The 19801-nt window shown below is 42.4% G+C and overlaps 2 protein-coding genes across 3 annotated transcripts in view; one reads left to right on the top strand and one right to left on the bottom strand.

Annotated features, from left to right (window-relative positions):
• The window catches only part of INTS3 (integrator complex subunit 3), a 38125-nt gene extending 27113 nt beyond the window's left edge, over window positions 1–11012 (bottom strand). For both annotated transcript variants that reach the window (XM_059932158.1, XM_059932168.1), the window contains exons 1-3: window positions 10265–11012; window positions 2675–2758; window positions 1606–1689 (exon numbers count right to left, since the gene is read on the bottom strand). In XM_059932158.1, the coding sequence (XP_059788141.1) occupies window positions 1606–1689; window positions 2675–2758; window positions 10265–10423 (327 nt within the window). In that variant the 5' untranslated portion in view covers window positions 10424–11012. The remainder of the gene's footprint in view (window positions 1–1605; window positions 1690–2674; window positions 2759–10264) is intronic.
• A 4581-nt stretch (window positions 11013–15593) lies between these two features.
• LOC132371026 (tubulin alpha-1B chain-like) lies at window positions 15594–17008 on the top strand. The gene has a single exon (XM_059932147.1). It carries the CDS (start codon window positions 15618–15620, stop codon window positions 16968–16970), a length of 1353 nt encoding a protein of 450 aa, XP_059788130.1. The 5' UTR covers window positions 15594–15617; the 3' UTR covers window positions 16971–17008.
• The last annotated feature ends 2793 nt before the right edge of the window (window positions 17009–19801 follow it).

The raw sequence follows: 19801 nt of genomic DNA, 5'->3' as shown, positions 1-19801 counted from the left end.
GCTTTGTGACAACCTAGAGGGTGGGATAGGGAGGGTGGGACGGAGGCGCAAGAGGTAGGGGATATGGGGATATATGTATATATATAGCTGATTCACTTTGTTGTGCAGCAGAAACTAACACAACATTGTAAAGCAATTATACTCCAATAAAGATATTAAAAAAAAAAGAATCCGCCTTCCAATGCAGGGGACGCAGGTTCGATCCCTGGTCGGGGAGCTAAGATCCCACATGCCGCAGGGCAACTAAGCCTGCGCGCCACAACTACTGAGCTGGCGCGCCTCAACTAGAGAAGAGAAAACCCGCATGCCACAACTAGAGAGAAGCCCGCGCACCACAATGAAGATCCCGTGTGCCGCAATGAAGACCAGACAGCGCCAAGAAAAAACAAATAAATGAAATGTGTCTGGATAGAGCCGAACACAATGCTGAACACAGAGCATGTTTGTTTCCTTCCACACTCCTTTTGTTCACGGAAGGGGCAAGGAGAACAGTGAATTCCCCCTCTCCAAGCTCTTCTCTGTTAGTGTCATGCAGTTAATGCCAGGTACCAGACATATGTTTCTAAACCATCATGCAAGACTCAAGGACAAAGAAAGTGGAAATCTAGAGAGGCAAAAGACAGGATTTTGCTCCTTTATTATAGAAAGAATGGAATCCAAAGAGATCATCCTGCTCAGTCCCTCGCCTCAAGGAAGGACTTCTCTTAAACCATTCTACATAAAGGAGACACTTCTATTTGTGAAGAACCCCAGACTAATTTTCATACAGTAGTCCTCACGAAGTCTGACTCCAGTGTACCCTTAATCACTACATTATTACTGCCTCACCTAACATTAAGCTGTCTTATTTATTTATCTATCTATCTATCTATCTATCTATCTATCTATCTATCTATCTATCTATTGGCTGCGCTGCGAGGCTTTCAGGAACCTGGGCCACAGCAGTGAAAGCCCGGAATCCTAACCACTAGGCCACCAGGGAACTCCCAAGCTGTCTAATTTAAATCCTACTTGCTGCAATGTTAAACCTGGTTTCTGTTCACCTGCACTGATAAAACCTGCAAACTACAAGTCACACTCTTCTGGATAAGAACTCTCAATGGACTTGCTTATATTCGTGCTCTTCTCTGGATTAAATCCCAACTCTTTTAGCCTTGACTCATAAATCTACAATTTTTAAGTCTTTATTGAATTTGTTACAATATTGCTTCTGTTTTATGTTTTGGGTTTTTGGCTGCCAGGCATGTGGGATCTCAGCTCCCCGCCCAGGGATCGAACCCACACCCCCTGCATTGGAAGGCGCAGTCTCAACCACTGGACCGCCGGGGAAGTCCCTAAGTCTACAATTTAAAACTCTTTAAATGCTTTTTCACTCTCACAACTGCCTTTTCTTGCCTTTTAGCTTCAGAATCTGGAAAAAGAGAAAGGACTTTAGTCAGAGTGACCAATTTACTGAGTGAAAAGGGAGTTGCAACTGTATTTGGAGAACAAGATGATCTAGCCCTGGTCAAAGGGTGTGGTACTATTCCAGTTAAACCATAAGTTCCACCGTATTCTCAGCTCATATCTGAGAAGGGAGTGTGGGTCCAGAGAAGGGAGTCTTACCTTCTGGGCTTGGGCAGGTTCGGTGAGGACAAGCGTGAAGAGGCCCAGGCAGATTTCCTCGTGCTGGGGGGGGCCTTTGCATACCTGGGATATGAGGAAAGAAAAAACTAGTTGTCACTCACGGGAGGAAAGTTCTTGAGCGCAGCTGCTCCCAGAAAATTTGGGACTCTTGAGTGACCTGCAAAGGAGAATCATCAACTCTTAAATCTGATGATTTCCTTCTCCTAAAAGTGATGGGGCATCTGTTTTAGGAGAGAGGTGGAGGGAAAGGATGGATCCATACTGCTTTCTCCAAGGCTTGATGAAGGGTAGAGGCAGAAAATAAAGAGTGTTTAAAATGAGAAAAAAAAAAAAAAAAACCCTACTCCACACCTTTACCAGACCTTAACAGGCTTTAGTAGAGAGGGAGCTGCAAACAGTCATTCATGGATTAACAAGTGCACCTACCAAGTCAAGACCTTGGGCAAATCACTGAACCTCTGATATTTGTAAGGTGAAGACATAATAAGAATAATTACTACTAATAAGTAAGAAATATTTACTGAACATTCACTATGCGCCAGAAACTACTCTAAATCCTTTACATGTATTACTTTAAATCCTTTCAACCTCACAGACTGATTAAGAAATGTAAAAGATCAAATATGTGAGAATGATTTACAAAGAAAAAAGCCACCACAGAACGATGAGTTATTTTTTAAAGTTGTTATTCAAAGACACCTAAGGCTCCAACAGATGGGATTCCCACATTAAGAAAGAAAGAGAGGAGAGGGGGAGGGGGGTGGTGGTGGGATGAACTGGGAGATTGGGATTGACACATATACACTAATATGTATAAAATAGATAACTAATAAGAACCTGCTGTATAAAAAGTAAATAAATAAATAAAAGAAAGAAAGAGAGGAGTTGGGAAGCCTGGTTCAGGAAACCAAGACATTAACTTCAACCCCCTAGTTCTTAACCACTGAAGTCTTTCCATCTTTTTTTTTTTCTTTCTTTCCATCTTTTTGATCATGTCTGAAAGCTTTCAAAGAAGCAGAAATGGGTACGGGGAGAGTATTATACTCACGTAGGCATTGAGGGCGTCATTGGCCTCTCTCTCTGAGACACCAGTAGTCATCGATGTCACAATGCTCATACATCTTTCCAACCTCTGTGAAGGGGTGAGAAAAAATTCAGAGTGCTCCATACCACCACCTGTGATGTATTTCTGGTCCCCAATAAAGTTTTTTAAAAATTTAAATCTCATCACGTCTCTAGACCTAACTACCAGTTTACAAGTCAAGTCACCATGAGGATATAATCAGCAGAGTCCAGAATGTACAAATCATGACAGGCTTCCTGATTTCTTTAACATTTAAATTGCAAGGAAAAAAGCAGGGAGGGAGAACCCCATGTATTAAAAGAAGCTTAAGGGAATTCCCTGGCAGTCCAGTGGTTAGGATTCTGTGCTTTCACTGCCGGGGCCTGGGTTCGATCCCTGGTAGGGGAACTAAGATCCCACAAACCACGAGGCATGGCCAAAAAAAAAAAAGAGCCTTAAGATTTCAACCCCTTGAATAAAATAAGAATCCATGAGTCCGTGCTGATAGATAGATATGTACATACATGATAAATAAAGGGAAAGCTCTTCCTTACAGTGGAATGCCAACTAAAAATGCAGAAGGAATGACAGGAATAATAACTGATTCAGGCAAATATCATCAATGAATGCTAAAACCAGAGGCAAAACTTTCACAAGAGAATATTTACATAGGTTCGAAATACTTACTAATTACAAAGGGAAAATAACTGTAGGAAATCCTGAAGGATACCACCTTAACCTTAAGTGATCAGGGTTAATATCCCAAATAACAAGACAAACTGACAGCTGACATACGTGCCTTGATATGGTGCGCTGAAAAGGCTAAACATCACTTCTATGGTTTTCTTGCCCAAAATGAATAATCTCAGTCTAATCATGAAGAAATTTCGACAACCCAAATTGAGAGAGATTTATAAAATAACTGGCCTGTCAAAGTGTTTAAGGTGAAGGACAGAGATAGGACTAAGAATTAAAGAGATAGTACACCTAAATGCAATGTGTGATCCTGGACTGCTATAATGGACATTATTGGGACAACTGGTAAAATATGAATATGTACTATAAGAGTAACGTATCGATGTTAAATGTTCCGACTTAGATAATAAAACAGGGATTATGTAACAGAGGATCCTTGTTCTTAGGAAATACTCCCGGAAATCTTTATATCTTAAGTGGCATTGCGGCTGCAACTTACTCTCAAAACGTTAAAATAATAATATGTATATGGAGAGATCATGAAAAACCAAATGCAGCAAATGTTAACAATTGGTGAATCTGGGTGAAGAGTATATGAGAGTTCTATGTCTTACAATTTTTCTCTAAGCTTGAAATTATTTTAGTTATTAAAAAATTAAAGGGATATATCAACTGAATGTAACAAATGGGTGATCCTTGTTTGATTACTGATCTGAAAAACCAATTATAAAAAGAATTTATGGGAATTCCCTGGTGGTCCAGTGGTTAGGACTCTGTATTTTCACTGTTGTGGGCCCAGGTTCAATTCCTGGCTGGGGAACTAAGATCCCGCAAGCCATGCCACAGGGCAAAAAACCCCCCAAAAAACCCAATAAAGCACCTGAGGAACTTAAGGAAAAAACCTTTAAAAAAGAAAAAAAAGAATTTATGAGAGAGTCAGTTTGAACAATGAGTATATTATTACATTGAGGAATTATTGTTAATATTTTTAGGTATGATATTGTGGCTATGTTAAAAAGAAAAAAGTCCATCTCTCATAGACATATATATGAAATACCTACAGATGAAATGATACAGCTTGGATTTGCTTCAAAATAATCCAGAGGAGACTAAAGGGAGATAAAACAAGATTGCCATGTACTGATAAGTACTGAAGCAGAGTGATGGCCCCAGGGCAATTATACTATTCTATTTTTTTATGTTTGAAATGTCGCTCCAAAAAGATAAAAACAAACTTGTAAAAAAAAAAAATGAGTGTAGGAAAGAAAAGGACTAATGAAGAACAAAAGGCCAAACTAAAACCTTCCTGGGTCTCTAGTCAAACAAAGGTGGGGAGAGCTGCATTAAAGTCCATCCAAGGACCATTCTTAATTACAAAGGCTAACTCTGAGACAGCATGTGCTCAACCTTCCAAGGAGATCTTAAGTCACTGATCCTGTTCCAAAGCATTTAATACTAAACATTGAGAAAATATTGACAAAATGTATCTCATTTAAGTCAGTGAGCCTCTCCATTATTACCACCTAAACTACTTCCTGAGTCTTTTAAAATTTTATCTTGAGGATTAACCCCAAAACTGTTTAAGAAAACCACTTCCCAATTCCCAGTGATAATGATGCTAGCAAAACAGGGACAAAGGCAGACAATTTACCTCCCCCAATCCTAAAGGTCATCACAAAACATCTTGTTGAGAACTACCACATTGTCAAGAACCGACAAATAAGGACAACAGGAAAGAGGTCTAGGAATGAAAGACCACCACGTTTCTCCTTTGACCATCATCCTGAGTTTGCCTACGTCCGTCCCTACCCAAGAGCAAAGTAGAACTGAGTGTTAAGACGAGGAGCTCCCATAGCCACAAAAATTCAACCTAAATTAGGCCCAAAGCCACCCAGGTTTGACAACGTCACTACCCAGCATCAGGTCTGACTATCCTCCAAAATAGGTCAGATAAGCGTGCTTAGCCTTAATCAACAGCACCTACGTACTTGTGAAAAGGAGCTGTGAGATCACAGGAAAGCTGAGTTGTAAATCTCACAACCCACCTCTCCCACAAACTCTGAGATCCATCATTACCTAGCCCAGCTCCTATAAGATAGGGGGAGGGAAGAAAAAAACCTCAGGTTGTATTTTCTCTTTTTAAATCTTATCCCTCTCCTCCTAAGATAGTTATCAACGACTGGAGGACCAGTTCCTCCAGTTGCTAAATCCAGGGTGTTCTTGCTGGGAGCTCTGCGAGGCCTTGCTTACCCGGCCTGGCTTAACAAACAGTTGCAGAGTGGAGGAAGACGGTGAGCAAGCAGCAGCACAGCATCCTAAAACCCTAGATATTACTTCCTACTAAAAGGAAGAAATATCTGTTGAATCAACAGAGATGCAAGGGAAGTCAAAAGAGCAGCTGGCTGAGGAGCCAACTGACAAGCAAGGAAGAGGATTCCTCCACCACTGGCAAGTCTTAGGCTAATCTTAGGTGAGTTACTTAACTTACCAAGACTTATTTAATCCTTTACTTATAATACCCTGGTTTTCTTACCTGAAAAATAGAGACAAAGCCTATATCACAAGGTTGCTCTGAGGATTAAACAAGATAACATACGTGAAAGCACCTAGCAGGTAGCCTCAGTTGAATTAGACTCTATTCCATCTGTGAAAAAGCTCAGCGATCACACAACTAAGTCCATGAGGACCAGACCACCCCCCACAACGCCCCCTGCCACTACTTCTAATGGCATGTCCTCAAAGATCCCTGAAAGCCGAGCCCTCCTACTACAGGACATGGGTAAGTCCCTGACCAGGCTGCAAAGCTTCCTCTCCTACTTTTGCCTTCTATGAGAGAAGAGTAACGGGAGAGGGGAGGAGGTCTGACGGATGGACCCTGCACCAAGGTCCTCACACAAAGCTGGACACACAGCCCTATGGGGTGGCCTAGTTTCTAGCTATGATGTAACACAGAGACCTTGGACTAAACCAGGTTTCTCTAGGCCTCTCCTCGATATTCTAAGCTCCACTCAGAGGCCTGAGTCAATTCTATGGGTCACTGCCCAGTCAAGAAATAAAAGTGGCCTCTTGGAACAGGGAGGCCCAGCTAAGGATGTAGAAAGTGGGAGAGTCCAGAATTTGGAGGCGTGGATAAAAGCAATGAGGAAAGAAATGTGAGGGTCAGTCCTTCCTAGGCAATAGAAGTATATAAAAGATGCTGCTCTTCCTGAACTACAGAAACTACTTTTCCAAACAGAGATGGGAGAACTAATTACAAATCATTCAGAATGATTGAAGGACCACATCCCCTCAAAGAGGGCTGCAGGAAGCCAGATCCCTACAATCAAGTAGCAGTACCCCTCTTCCCCCCAGTCTCCAGAGGCCCTTAGTAAAGATGGAATCACACACGCAGCTGCCAACAATTGCTGGCAGAAGGACTCTGTTCAGAGTAAGCCCTTCACAACAGCACCTCAGAGAGCTGAGTAAATATTTACCATCTCTAGGAGCTTCTAAAATAATTTTTCTAGTACTAAAACTACCTGACCATGGTTTCCATGACAACAGCAGTAGATGGAGTGGGGGTGGAAAGCGGGGAGGTCTTCTAGTTTGCAAGTATACACCTGAAGCTGGAGACTGAAGTCTGAGGATTGCTCTAACCTCTCAGTTTCCCCTCCCTCGGCCAGGTGAATACACAGTTTGTTAAAAACTGTATATTGGGCTTCCCTGGTGGCGCAGTGGTTAAGAATCTGCCTACCAATGCAGGGGACACAGGTTCGAGCCCTGGTCTAGGAAGATCCCACATGCCGCGGAGCAACTAAGCCCTCGAGCCACAACTACTGAGCCTGCGCTCTAGAGCCCACGAGCCACAACTACTGAAGCCCGCACGTCTAGAGCCCATGCTCCACAACAAGAGAAGCCACTGCAATGAGAAGCCCGCGCACCGCAACGAAGAGTAGCCCCCGCTCGCCGCAACTAGAGAAAGCCCGCACGCAGCAAAGACCAATGCAGCTAAAAATAAATTAATTAATTAAAAAAAAAACAACTGTATATTAAATACTGCCCCTTTATGGGAAGTCAGTGGCCTTGAGGGACTAAAATCCAAAGGCTTAAGGAAAAGAAGATATGATCTGACCTACAAAATCCCCAAGGACCCACATTAGTAAAGAACTACTGAACGAACTGGGTTCCAAGTATTCTACAACCAAGAGTCACTTTTATATGAAATGAGGATTTAAGGGGAAAAAAATTAGAGGTGACTCAAAGCCCATTCCCTGGAGAATCTTCACAGACCGGACGTGAATTACTCCTTAGAGAAAACCTGGAAGGGACATACCTCTAACCAAATGCAACCCTGAGACCTGTCCATAGCTTAAGAGGAAGTTCTAACTTGTTTGGGCCACAGCTCCTGCTTTTAGCCTGATTTCAAAGTGGACAGGGTCATTCTCCACAGAGGAGTGACCGGGAGCTTTGAAGCCTTGTGAAACTAGGAGCTACATGTTCTAAACCCCTCCAATCTTTGGCACTATTTTCATCTCATTCCTCAAATCTGGATGGAGATGAGCAAGAATTCCCCATTCAAAGAGAAGAACAGGGCCAAAGAGAAGAAAGGATACAACAAATGCTTCCTTGGGTAGAAGAGGCACAGTCCCTGCCTGGGATGCTCTTCACCAGTGCTTTATACTCCAGGCCTCTAAGGGCCTTTCCTCATCACACCCAGCTGTAATGACTCCAGTCTCTTCACTACCCTCGCGGGGTTTTTGTGTTTACCTTTCTTGTGAGTGTGTTAACTCAGTCTTTAGACGATAAGCTCTGGAAGGCAGGCCTTGGGTCTTCCTCATTCTATTTTCCTATCAGACTCAGCACAGAGTAAGTATATATCTGGTCAGCAAGCTACTTACTGCCTCTGTGTTCCTGGGCAATAGGTGGGCCTATGCTGGAAAATAACCAAGCCAGAACAAGCAGAGATCAGTTGACACCATGTTTTGATAACTTCTGTGTGCAGAGATCTGTGCGGAGACCCAGAGGAAGAAACCAATAAGTCTTGACCTTAGAGACACTCTGGTCTAGTGGGAACCACATACATGGGGTTAAAAGCAGTGGCAAGGCTTGCTGGAAAATTCAAATGCAAAGAACAAAGGGCAAAGAAGGAAAAAGGGGAGGCCGACACATTCTGGGAAACACCTACACCACAAAGGATATCAGGAAAAAAAGGAGACCCTCCCTCCCCCTTCTCTCTGGAAACAGTTGAAAGTTCACTCTCAAGACAGTCCAAAAAAGCAAGAAAATAAATGCTTCCTCTCTTTTGTGGTCCCCTTCTGCAATATCATTTCGCTTACTAGCAAACATGTCACTACTCAGAACAGGATGCTGTGGTACAAATTAGAGCAGGACGACCTTTCCAGCAATCAGGGTGGGGAATAAACAGAGTTCCACCACCCTTGGGGTCTCTTCCCCTCCACCCAACTGGTGTAGGGATCAAAGGTAGTCAATGACTTTCTTGCTACAATTCTAGAGTTTCAGTGCTAGAACACAGGGCTCAATAAATACTTTGACAATGACAGTGGCCATTTCTAAAAAAGCAGGTAATTTAAATTGCCAGGCAATCCTGGCAAAGTCACTTGTATTTATTTTGGGAATACATTACTTTTAGAAGTATTGTTTATGTTCCTAATTATATCTACCTTAGCTGATAAAAACAACAGCAGAAAACAAACTTTGATTCATCTAAATGCACATAGAATTATGGGGGAGAAGCATGATGGGAAGCCAGCCAGTCTGTGAACAGACACTTGCGATGGATAATTCACAAAATTGCTATCCAGCTGCTCCTTGATTCACAAAGCTCATTTTTGCATGTGTGTTCCACCATCTTGTATCTGCACCAACATTTTTTTCAAATTTAAACTATGAACTCCACCTAGCTGCTTGACCACCCTCTAACATCTGATAAAGAGCAGTGACAAAGTTAGAAGCAGGGAAATGGCCAGTGAAGAGCCAGAGCCTAATAATTTACTCATCCTGTCCCTGGATAACCACTAAGTTGAATGCATTAGGTCTTGCAAACAGTCCAGCAATCATGTCCCACTTCTGGGTCTCACATTCCTAAGTATGTCTTTTCATGTATAGCAGTGGAAAGGGATAAATGATCAACTCTGGATTGTCAGGGACAGGGTAAGAGGAACAAGTCGGGGAGGGTCAGGTCAATTATTCAGTAGTCTAAAATCCCCATTCAGGCCCACTGCATCGCCTCACCCTACCCTCTTTCTCAGCATCTATGTGTTCCCTCCTTTGTGTGTGTGCTATCTGGTTCTGAAGGAGAGTCCCCTAGGTCCCATTCACCCCGAACCTCACCCCACTACCTAACAAAACACAACTCACTTTTCCTTAAGTCCTCACTCATTCTAAATGCCCAGTTAACATCACTGGCAATTGACGGTGTCTACATGAAGTCAATACTGTCTAACAGGAGGGTCCACGGTCTACTGCAAGCTCCTCTCAGCCCCCCAGATACCTACACACACATACATTACTTCTCAACTCAATATATGACCTAAGATGAAACAGGGTAACTATTAATAATTGCTGTGGCCTGTAATGGGAAAGGAATGTCAAAAATAAATTCAGTTGATCTGGATGCTGTCTGTATCCCTTCCTGATCAACACCCGCGCCCCCCCCCCCATTTTCACACTAGTAGCTGCTGTTGCTGTTTCGACCTGTCCAGGAAGTTGGCCCACACTTCCTCCTTCACTTCCTCCTTCACGAGCAGGAAGTCTATAGCAGTGTTTGTGCTGTCTTAGAAAACACGTGAAGGCCTCCTCCCCCACCCCCACCCCGTATTCGCTCCAGTTTCCCTCCTCAACCCCATTTCTTAACTCCCTTCCCCACCCCCCCACACCTACCTCCTCTAACTCATCCTTGGCATCCAAACTGGTTGAAAGTAGCAGCCTCCCCCCTCCTGGGGCTCCTGCTCCCGCTCCTCCTCCACCTCCCGCTGCTCCCGAAGCAGCAGCTGCTGCTGCTGCTGCTGCTGCCGCCCCCTTTCCCTTCTGTAACTCCATGGCTGCAGCTGGGAGACGGGAAAAGGCCAGGGAGTGGATGGATGGGAAGTCCTAGAAAGGGGGAATTGGGGATTGCCAGGGACTGGGGGGCAAGAGGGACAAGTGGGGGAGGGGAAGGAAAGGTTCCCTGGCCACTCCACTCCTCCCTCCTCTCCGACGGGCCGCTCCTGTGCAGGACGCAAGGCAGACGGGCCTCCAGGTCCTGCCTCTGGAGTGGCAGTGCTGAGGAAACACCGTTAGCTCTTAAGTATGCTGGGGTAAGGGTCTGCACCCCTACGGGAAGGGTAGGAGAGGCTTCTGTCCCTGAAGAAGTGGAAGAGCAGCCCTTTCTGCCTTCTGACCCTAAGAGAAGCAAAGAAAACCCTAAGTTTCTGCCTCAGGAGGTGGGGGAAAGAGGAGTCCTGCCCCTGAAGCATGGGGTAGGAAACCTTCCTGGCTGGTGCCCCAAGGGTTGGGGAGCGAGGTTCCTTTGGTTCCGGCCCCCAGGAGTGAGGGTGATGCAGTAAGCGCTATAGGAGGACACGGAGGACCAGCTTCTCCCTACACCACACAGAGGCGGCCATGGTGGAAGGGCGGGGGGTGGGAAGACCAAGGGCGACGGCGGGGGAGGGGGAGGAATCGTGGAGGCCCGCGCCGGAAGTGAGCAGTCGCGGTCCCTGGCCTCCGCCAATAGCGGCTTCCGCGGTGGCGCTGAGTCTCGAAGGAGTAGGCCGACGTCGGCCCGCTGGCCTTTTCCCGGGCTGCCAATGGTATTGAGCAGAAGAGACACCGGCCTGATGGACAACCGCGTGCCCAATCGCATCCCTCCTTTGCTCTCGGAGGGCGGGGCAGAACGACTTCCCGGAGGTGGGGTGGGTGTGAGAGATTATCAGGAAGGAGAGAGGCTGCGCTTGCGTATATTAAAGCGCGTGCGCGGCGCTGGCCTCCGCCCTCTTTTCCTCCCTTATTCGGAAGCTAGGGTGGGTACGGGAACCTGGCGCTGTTCCTAGGTAGCTTTGGGAAACCCGAAGGCTAGCTACGAATTGATAGTGCATTCACTATCAATTCATAGGAAGTGGAGCCCTAACCCTTAAGCAGTCCCAGAGCAAGTGTCATCGGATGGTGTGGAGCCAGCTCCCGGAGCTAAGACTACGTCACACAAGCCAGTGTATGCGTTCATGCAAATGCAGTTATCAGCCGGACGTTGCCAAAAAAAAAAAAGTTCATGGGCCCACTTGTGCACTAGAATCGTGTACTGATTCATTAGAATCGTGCATGGATTCATTATTAGACAGGCTTCTGGAAGCCCTATATTGTTCTCCTGCCTTATCTGTGTTCGTGTCAGCATTTGTCCCCAGCAGCCCAGTGTGGAAGCTTGTTTTTGACATTCATTATTTTCTTCCCATATTCAGTCACTAAAGGCTGTTTGATTTTTTTTCTTAGAAATGTCTCTGAGGCTTCCATGGTGGTGCAGTGGTTAAGAATCTGTCTGCCAATGCAGGGGACACGGGTTCGAGCCCTGGTCTGGGAAGACCCCACATCCCGCAGAGCAGCTCAGTGCACCAAAACTACCCAGCCTGCGCTCTAGAGCCCACAAGCCACAACTACTGAACCTGCGTGCCACAACTACTGAAGCCCGCATGCCTACAGCCCATGCTCTGCAATAAGAGAAGCCACCGCAATAAGCCCGCGCACCTCAGTGAAGAGTAGCCTCGGCTCCACGCAACTAGATAAAGCCCGCACGCAGCAGCAGAGACCTAACACAGCCAAAAATTAAAAAAAAAAAAAAAGAAATATCTCTGGAATTTGTTCCTCTCTAGTATATATATATATATATATATATATATATATATATATATATATAGTATATCTTTAGGGGTTACAATGGATTCTAATCCATTCAACATCCTGCCACTTCTCTAATCTTACTAAACTACCCTCTCAGCCGCTTTCTAAATTTCCCAAGTCCTTAGTAAACCTATCTGACTCTTCCCTACCTAATCAATATAGTCTCCCAAGACTTTAAATTCCTATAATTAAAAAAAAACTGTCAGTAATAAAAACTCATAACAATTCAAACATTAAAGTTGAAGTGAACCCTCTTTTTTCCTTTTCACCCCTCCAGTCTTACTTCTCTTAAGTCATCAGTGTCACTAATTTGTTGTATATCTTTCCCTACTTTTTCAAACATGCATAAACACGTATCCACAGTTTATTTCTTTGGTTGTTTTCATTTGGCTTTTAACAAAAATAAAATCATGTTTTACAATTTCTTCCTTCTTGCTCAATTAACATTTATATCCTGGCAATTTTTTTCCCCAAATCAAAACATGGAAATCTACTTTATTCTATTTAACAACCTCAAAATATTCTCCTCCTCTCCTCTGAAGAAACTGAGCTCTTCCCTGATCCTGCCCCTACCTAGTTGATTTCTAGAACAAAAGACCTTCCATTTGTCAAAATCCAAACCTGTGTTGAAGGTAATTGAGATTGCATTACCTGTGTTGAAGGTAATTGAGATTGCATTACCTGTGTTGAAGGTAATTGAGATTGCAAATAGAAAGTTTTTTTTGGAGGCAGGGGAAACTATAGTTATCATTAATAAGAATCAAATAATAAGGCCCTAGAATCAAGAAAAAATAAAATTAAAAAGACAGTGCTGCAGAAAGTTCCTCCATCAGGGAGAAAAACAACCCAATGCCTAATAATCCTGAGAGGCTTTTGGGTTGTGACAGTGGAGGATTTCTCCCTACCTCAGACAGAATGATGAATTAAAGAAAGGATCTGGGTAAAGACTAAAAAGGCATGCTTATAAAATATACAGAAAAACATAAAGTTGAGACTACTAGCTAATAGACTGGATTGCCGGATTGCACTGAAAAAGTTGTTAATGAGATCAGAGAATGAACTGAACATAAGAGGATATTTAATAGTGAAAAATGTGCTCATTTACATGCCTAGGCCTTATTCTATTGGGTTAAAAGCCAAAAAGTGCTTTTGGTTTTTAAGTAAAAGTAAAAGACACATTTTTCATTATTCATCAAGAACTTTATTGAACAATGTATTCCCCGTTTTGTTCCACTACCTTCTGCCATTTTTCAGGCAGTTTCATAATCCCATCTTCCCAAAACTTTTTATCTTTTTGAGCAAAGAACTGTTCCAAGTGCCTTTTACAGTCTTCCAGGGAATTGAAATTTTTTCCACTAAGAGAATTTTGTAAAGACCGAAATAAATGGAAATCCGAAGGTGCAATGTCTGGTGAATATGGTGGATGAATCAGAACTTCCCAGCCAAGCTGTAACAGTTTTTGCCTGGTCATCAAAGAAACATGCGGTCTTGTGTTATCCTGATGGAAGAGTATGCGTTTTCTCTCGGCTAATTCCGGACACTTTTTGTCGAGTCCTGCTTTCAGTTGGTCTAATTGGGAGCAGTACTTGTTGGAATTAATCGTTTGGTCTTCCAGAAGGAGCTCATAACGGAGGACTCCCTTCCAATCCCACCATATACACACCATCACCTTCTTTGGATGAAGACCAGCCTTTGGTGTGGTTGGTGGTGGTTCCTTTCACTTGCCCCACGATCTTTTCTGTTCCACATTCTTGTACAGTATCCACTTTTCATCGCCTGTCACAATTTGTTTTAAAAAGGGAACGTTTTCATTACGTTTAAGTAGAGAATCGCATGTGGAAATATGGTCAAGAAGGTTTTTTTCGCTTAACTTATGTTGAACCCAAACATCAAAGTGATGAATATAACCAAGATGGTGCAAATGATTTTCAAGGCTTGACTTGGATATTTTGAGTATGTTGGCTATCTCCCGCATGGTATAACGTTGACTGTTGTCAATTAATGTCTCGATTTGATCGCTATCAACTTCAACTGGTCTACCCGATCATGGAGCATCGTCCAGCGAGAAATCTCCAGCACGAAACTTTGCAAACCACTTTTGACACATTCGATCAGTCACAGCACCTTCTCCATACACTGCACAAATCTTTTTGCGTTTCAGTTGAGTTTCTACCTTTCTTGAAATAATAAAGCATAATATGCCGAAAATGTTGCTTTTTTTCTTCCGTCTTCAATATTAAAATGGCTACATAAAAATTCACCAATTTTGATAAGTCTTTTTTTAAAAGCACACTGATATAACAGCTGTCACATACAATCTAACAAAATTGTTTTGAATGAAGTTAAAGACAACTAAGTGCTACTAGAGCCATCTTATGGAAAAAATGGAATGAGCCTTTTGGCCAACCCAACAGAAAGGATTTAAAACAAACAGGGATAAATGTGAGTTCCTGAAATTAATATTAAAAAATTAGTGAAGTGGGACAGGTAAAGATTTCTTAATAGACACAGAAATCATAATGGAAGGATGGATGAATTGGACTTCATTAAAATTAAGAACTGTCCATTAAAAGACATCATTAAAAGAATAAAAGACAAGCCATGGACTGGGAGAAAATATATGTAATGCACATATGTGACAAAAGACTGGTATCACAAGATGATAGATAGATAGATGATAGATAGATAGATGATAGACAGATAGATAGATGGTAGATAGGTAGACAGACAGATAGATATAGATATATAAAAGACAGACAACTCATTTGAAAAATGGACAAAAGACGTAAGCTGGCATTTCACAAAGAAGGACATCCAAATGGTTAACAAACATATGAAAAGGTTGTCAACATCAACAGTCATTAGGGCAATAATACTAATTAAAACTACAATGTGATACTGGAAATTCTAGCCAGAGCAAATAGAAAAGGAAAAGAAATAAAAGACATCCAAATTGAAAAGGAAGAAGTAATGTTAAATATCTATGCACAGATGACAATCCTATATAGAGAAAACCCCCAAAGAATCCATAAGAGAGACCCTAGAGCTAATAAATGAATTCAGCAAAGTTGTAGGGTACAAGATCAGCACACAAAAACCAGCTGTGTTTCTGTGCAACAGCAGTGAACAGTCCAAAAAGGAAATTAAAAAGGCAATTACGGAGGGTGCGCTGGGCCGGGGGGAGGGGCCTGCGGCTATGGCACCAACTGTGCCCGCCAGCCCCTCCCCTCCCTGGACCGCTACTTAAGTGGCTCCCGCACCGCCCTCGCCTCAGTGCGTTACTTACCTCGCCTCTTAGTTTGTCGAGGAGGGTAAACGGGACCCGGTGTCTACTCCTGTGGCCTGCGCCTGCTGACCCACAGCCACCATGCATGAGTGCATCTCCATCCACGTTGGCCAGGCTGGTGTCCAGATCAGCAATGCCTGCTGGGAGCTCTACTGCCTGGAACACGGCATCCAGCCCGATGGCCAGATGCCAAGTGACAAGACTACTGGGGGAGGAGATGACTCCTTCAACACCTTCTTCAGTGAGACAGGCGCTGGCAAGCATGTGCCCAGGGCAGTGTTTGTAGACCTGAAACCCATGGTCATTGATGAAGTTCGCACTGGCACCTGCCGCCAGCTCTTCCACCCTGAGCAGCTCATCACAGGCAAGGAAGATGCTGCCAGTAACTATGCCCGAGGTCACTACACCATTGGCCAGGAGATCATTGACCTCATCTTCCGAATTCGGAAACTGGCTGACCAGTGCACAGGTCTTCAGGGCTTCTTGGTTTTCCACAGCTTTGGTGGGGGAACTGGTTCTGGGTTCACCTCCCTGCTAATGGAACGTCTCTCTGTCGATTATGGCAAGAAGTCCAAACTGGAGTTCTCCATTTACCCAGCCCTCCAGGTTTCCACAGCTGTAGTTGAGCCCTATAACTCCATCCTCACCACCCATACCACCCTGGAGCACTCTGACTGTGCCTTCATGGTAGACAATGAGGCCATCTATGACATCTGTCGTAGAAACCTCGATACTGAGCGCCCAACCTACACGAATCTTAACCGCCTTATTAGCCAGATGGTGTCCTCCATCACTGCTTCCCTGAGATTTGATGGAGCCCTGAATGTTGATCTGACAGAATTCCAGACCAACCAGGTGCCCTATCCCTGCATCCACTTCCCTCTGGCCACATATGCCCCTGTCATCTCTGCTGAGAAAGCCTACCATGAACAGCTTTCTGTAGCAGAGATCACCAGTGTTTGCTTTGAACCAGCCAACCAGATGGTGAAACGCAACCCTCACCATGGTAAATACATGGCTTGCTGCCTGTTGTACCGTGGTGACATGGTTCCCAAAGATGTCAATGCTGCCATTGCCACAATCAAGACCAAGTACAGCATCCAGTTTGTGGACTGGTGCACCACTGGCTTCAAAGTTGGCATTAATTACCAGCCTCCCACTGTGGTACCTGGTAGAGACCTGGCCAAAGTACAGCGAGCTGTGTGCATGCTGAGCAACACCACAGCCATCGCTGAGGCCTGGGCTCGCCTGGACCACAAGTTTGACCTGATGTATGCCAAGCGTGCCTTTGTTCACTGGTATGTGGGTGAGGGCATGGAAGAAGGAGAGTTTTCTGAGGCCCGTGATGATATGGCTGCCCTTGAGAAGGCTTATGAGGAGGTTGGTGTGGGTGCTGTTGAGGGAGAGGGAGAGGAAGAAGGAGAAGAGTACTAATTACCATTCCTTTCAGCCCTGCAGCATGTCATACTCAGAACTTCAGCTTCAACATTAGCTGACAGGAGTAAAAGCTTTCTGACTAGACTGTCTTCACTTTCAACTGTGATCATGTATCACTTTTCCATGTGTACCTGTAAGATTTTTCTGTCATGTCTGAAAAGTAAAGGCTTTAAGAAAGGAAAAAAAAAAAAGGCAATTATGGGAATTCCCTGGTGGTCCAGTGGTTAGGACTCTGAGTTTTCACTGCTGGTCCTCCAAGCCACATGGTGTGGCAAAAAAAAAAAAAAAAGGCAATTCCATTTATAATATCTATAATATTTATATAATATTTATAATATCTTCAAAAGAATAAATTACTTAGGAATAAATTTAAACAAGCGTGTAAAAGACTTGTACACTGAAAACTTCAAACTACTGCTGAAAGAAATTAAGGAAGACCTAAACAAATGGAAGACACCCCATGTTCGTGGGTAAGAAGATAATATTAAGCCGTCAGTGCTATACAAAACAACTGATCTACAGATTTAGTGCAATCTCTATCAAAATTCCAACAGCCTTTTTTGCAGAAATGGAAAGCCAATCTATAAATTCACATGGAATTCCAAGGGGCTCTGAATAGCCAAAATAATCTTGAAAAAAAAAGAACAAAGTCAAGGGACTCACACTTCCCAATTTAAAAATTTACTATAATAAGCTACAGTAATGAAAACAGTGTTATTATATTGGTATGAATATAGACTTATAGATCAATGGAATAGAACTGAGAGTCCAGAAATAAGATAATAAATTTATAGCTAGTCAATTTTTGACAAGGGTGCCAAGTTCATACAATGGGGAAAGAACAGTCTCTTCAACAGATAGTGATGGGACAACTGGATTTCCACATGCAAAAGAATGAAATTGGATACCCACCTCACACCATATACAAAAATTAACTAAAAATGGGTCAACAACTTAAATATAAGAGCTAAAACTATAAATCTCTTAGAAGAAAACATAGGATAAAAGCATTATGACATTGGATTTGGCAACGGATTCTTAGATATAATGCCAAAAGCATGAACAACAAAAGTAAAAAGAAATAAACTGGACTTCATTAAAATTTAAAACTTTTGTACATCAAAGGATATTATCGAGAAAGTTAAAAGACAACCCATAGAAAGGGAGAAAATATTTTCATGTCATATTAGGGTTTAATATCCAGAATATATAAAGAACTCCTAAAACTCAAAAAGAAAAAAACAAACCACCCAATTAGAAAATGGGCAGAGGACTTGAATAGATGTTTGCCCAAAGAAGATATACAAATGGCCAATAAGCACATGCAAAGATGGTCAACATCATTAGTAATAAGGGAAATACAAATCAAATGCATGTTACAACATGGATGAACCTTAAAAACAATATGCTAAGTGAAATAATCCAGACAGGAAAGGATAACTATTGCATGATTCCACTTATATGAAATATCTACAATAGACAAATTCATAAAAATAGAAAGTAGATTAGAGGTTACCAGGGGTTAGGGGAGGTGGGAATGGGAAATCATTGTTTAGTGGTTATAGACCTTCTTTTTGAGGTGATGAATACATTTTGGGAATAATGTTGATGGTTATACAACATTGTGAATGTAATTAATGTCACTGACTTACACACTTAAAAATGGTTAAAATGGCAAATTTTGTGTTGCATGTATTTTACCACAGTAAAAAATAATTTTAAAAAACTACAATGAAAAAAATCACCGTTTGACAAAAATTATAGTAATAATGATTTAAGCAAGAATCAGAGAAACCCAAATTGAGAGACATTCTAAAACATAACTGGCCTGTCCAAAATGTTAAGGTCATTTAGACCTAAGACTGAAGGACTCTTCTAGATTAAAAAATACTGAGACATGACAACTATATGTAATGTGTGATCCTGGACTGGATCTTGGACTGAAAAAAAAAATATTTTCTATAATGTACATTATTGGAACAATTGGAAATTGGAAAAATTTGAATACATGCTATAGACTAGATAGAAGTACATTTCCTGATTTTGACAAATAAATAATGGTTATGTAAGAGAATGTCATATATAATTTATACATATATAAAATAATATATTAATATGTATATTTATACTTATATATATAAAATCCTAACCCTTCATGTTATAGATATAGATGTATAGATGTATACAGATAGGTAGATAGAAAGGGAGAGAAAGAGAATGATAAAGAAAATGTGGTAAAATGTTAATGGGTAAATCTAGTTGAAGGATGTACAGAAGTTCTTTGTACCCTTCTTGCAACAGTTCTGTAAATTAAAAATTACTTCAATTTTTTAAAATTTCAAAAAGAAACTTATGAGATACCACTAAACACTTACGAGAATGAAAAGACTGACAATACCAAGTGTTGGTGAGGATGTCCAGTGATTGGCACTATCATAACACTGTTGGATGGTGTGGAAATTAGTCTAATTACTTTAGTAAACCATTGAACAGTATCTACCAAAGTTAAACAGTTGCCTGTCCCAGGACATAGTAGTTCCACTCTAAGTTTACAGCCAAGAGAAATTAGTGTATGTGTCCACTAAAAGGCATGTATAAGAAAGTTCATAGGACTTCCCTGGTGGTCCAGTGGTTAAGACTCCCTGCTTCCACTGCAGGGGGGCGTGGGTTTGAGCCCTGATCAGGGAAGTTCCACATGCCAAGTGGTGTGGCCAGTAGCATTATTTATTACAGTAAAAAACTAGAAACAATTGTGAACCTAAAACTACTCTAAAAAATAGTCTTTTTTAAAAAAACTAGAAACAATCCAAAAGTCCATCAACAATAGA

The sequence above is a fragment of the Balaenoptera ricei genome, chromosome 1 (assembly GCF_028023285.1).
Source record: "Balaenoptera ricei isolate mBalRic1 chromosome 1, mBalRic1.hap2, whole genome shotgun sequence".
In the NCBI taxonomy this organism is placed as follows: Eukaryota; Metazoa; Chordata; class Mammalia; order Artiodactyla; family Balaenopteridae; genus Balaenoptera; species Balaenoptera ricei.
This window is presented reverse-complemented; position numbering and strand designations above follow the sequence as displayed.

Coding starts and splice junctions, on each gene's coding strand:
- LOC132371026 (XM_059932147.1), top strand. CDS start 15,618: ATGCATGAGTGCATCTCCATCCACGTTGGCCAGGCTGGTGTCCAGATC.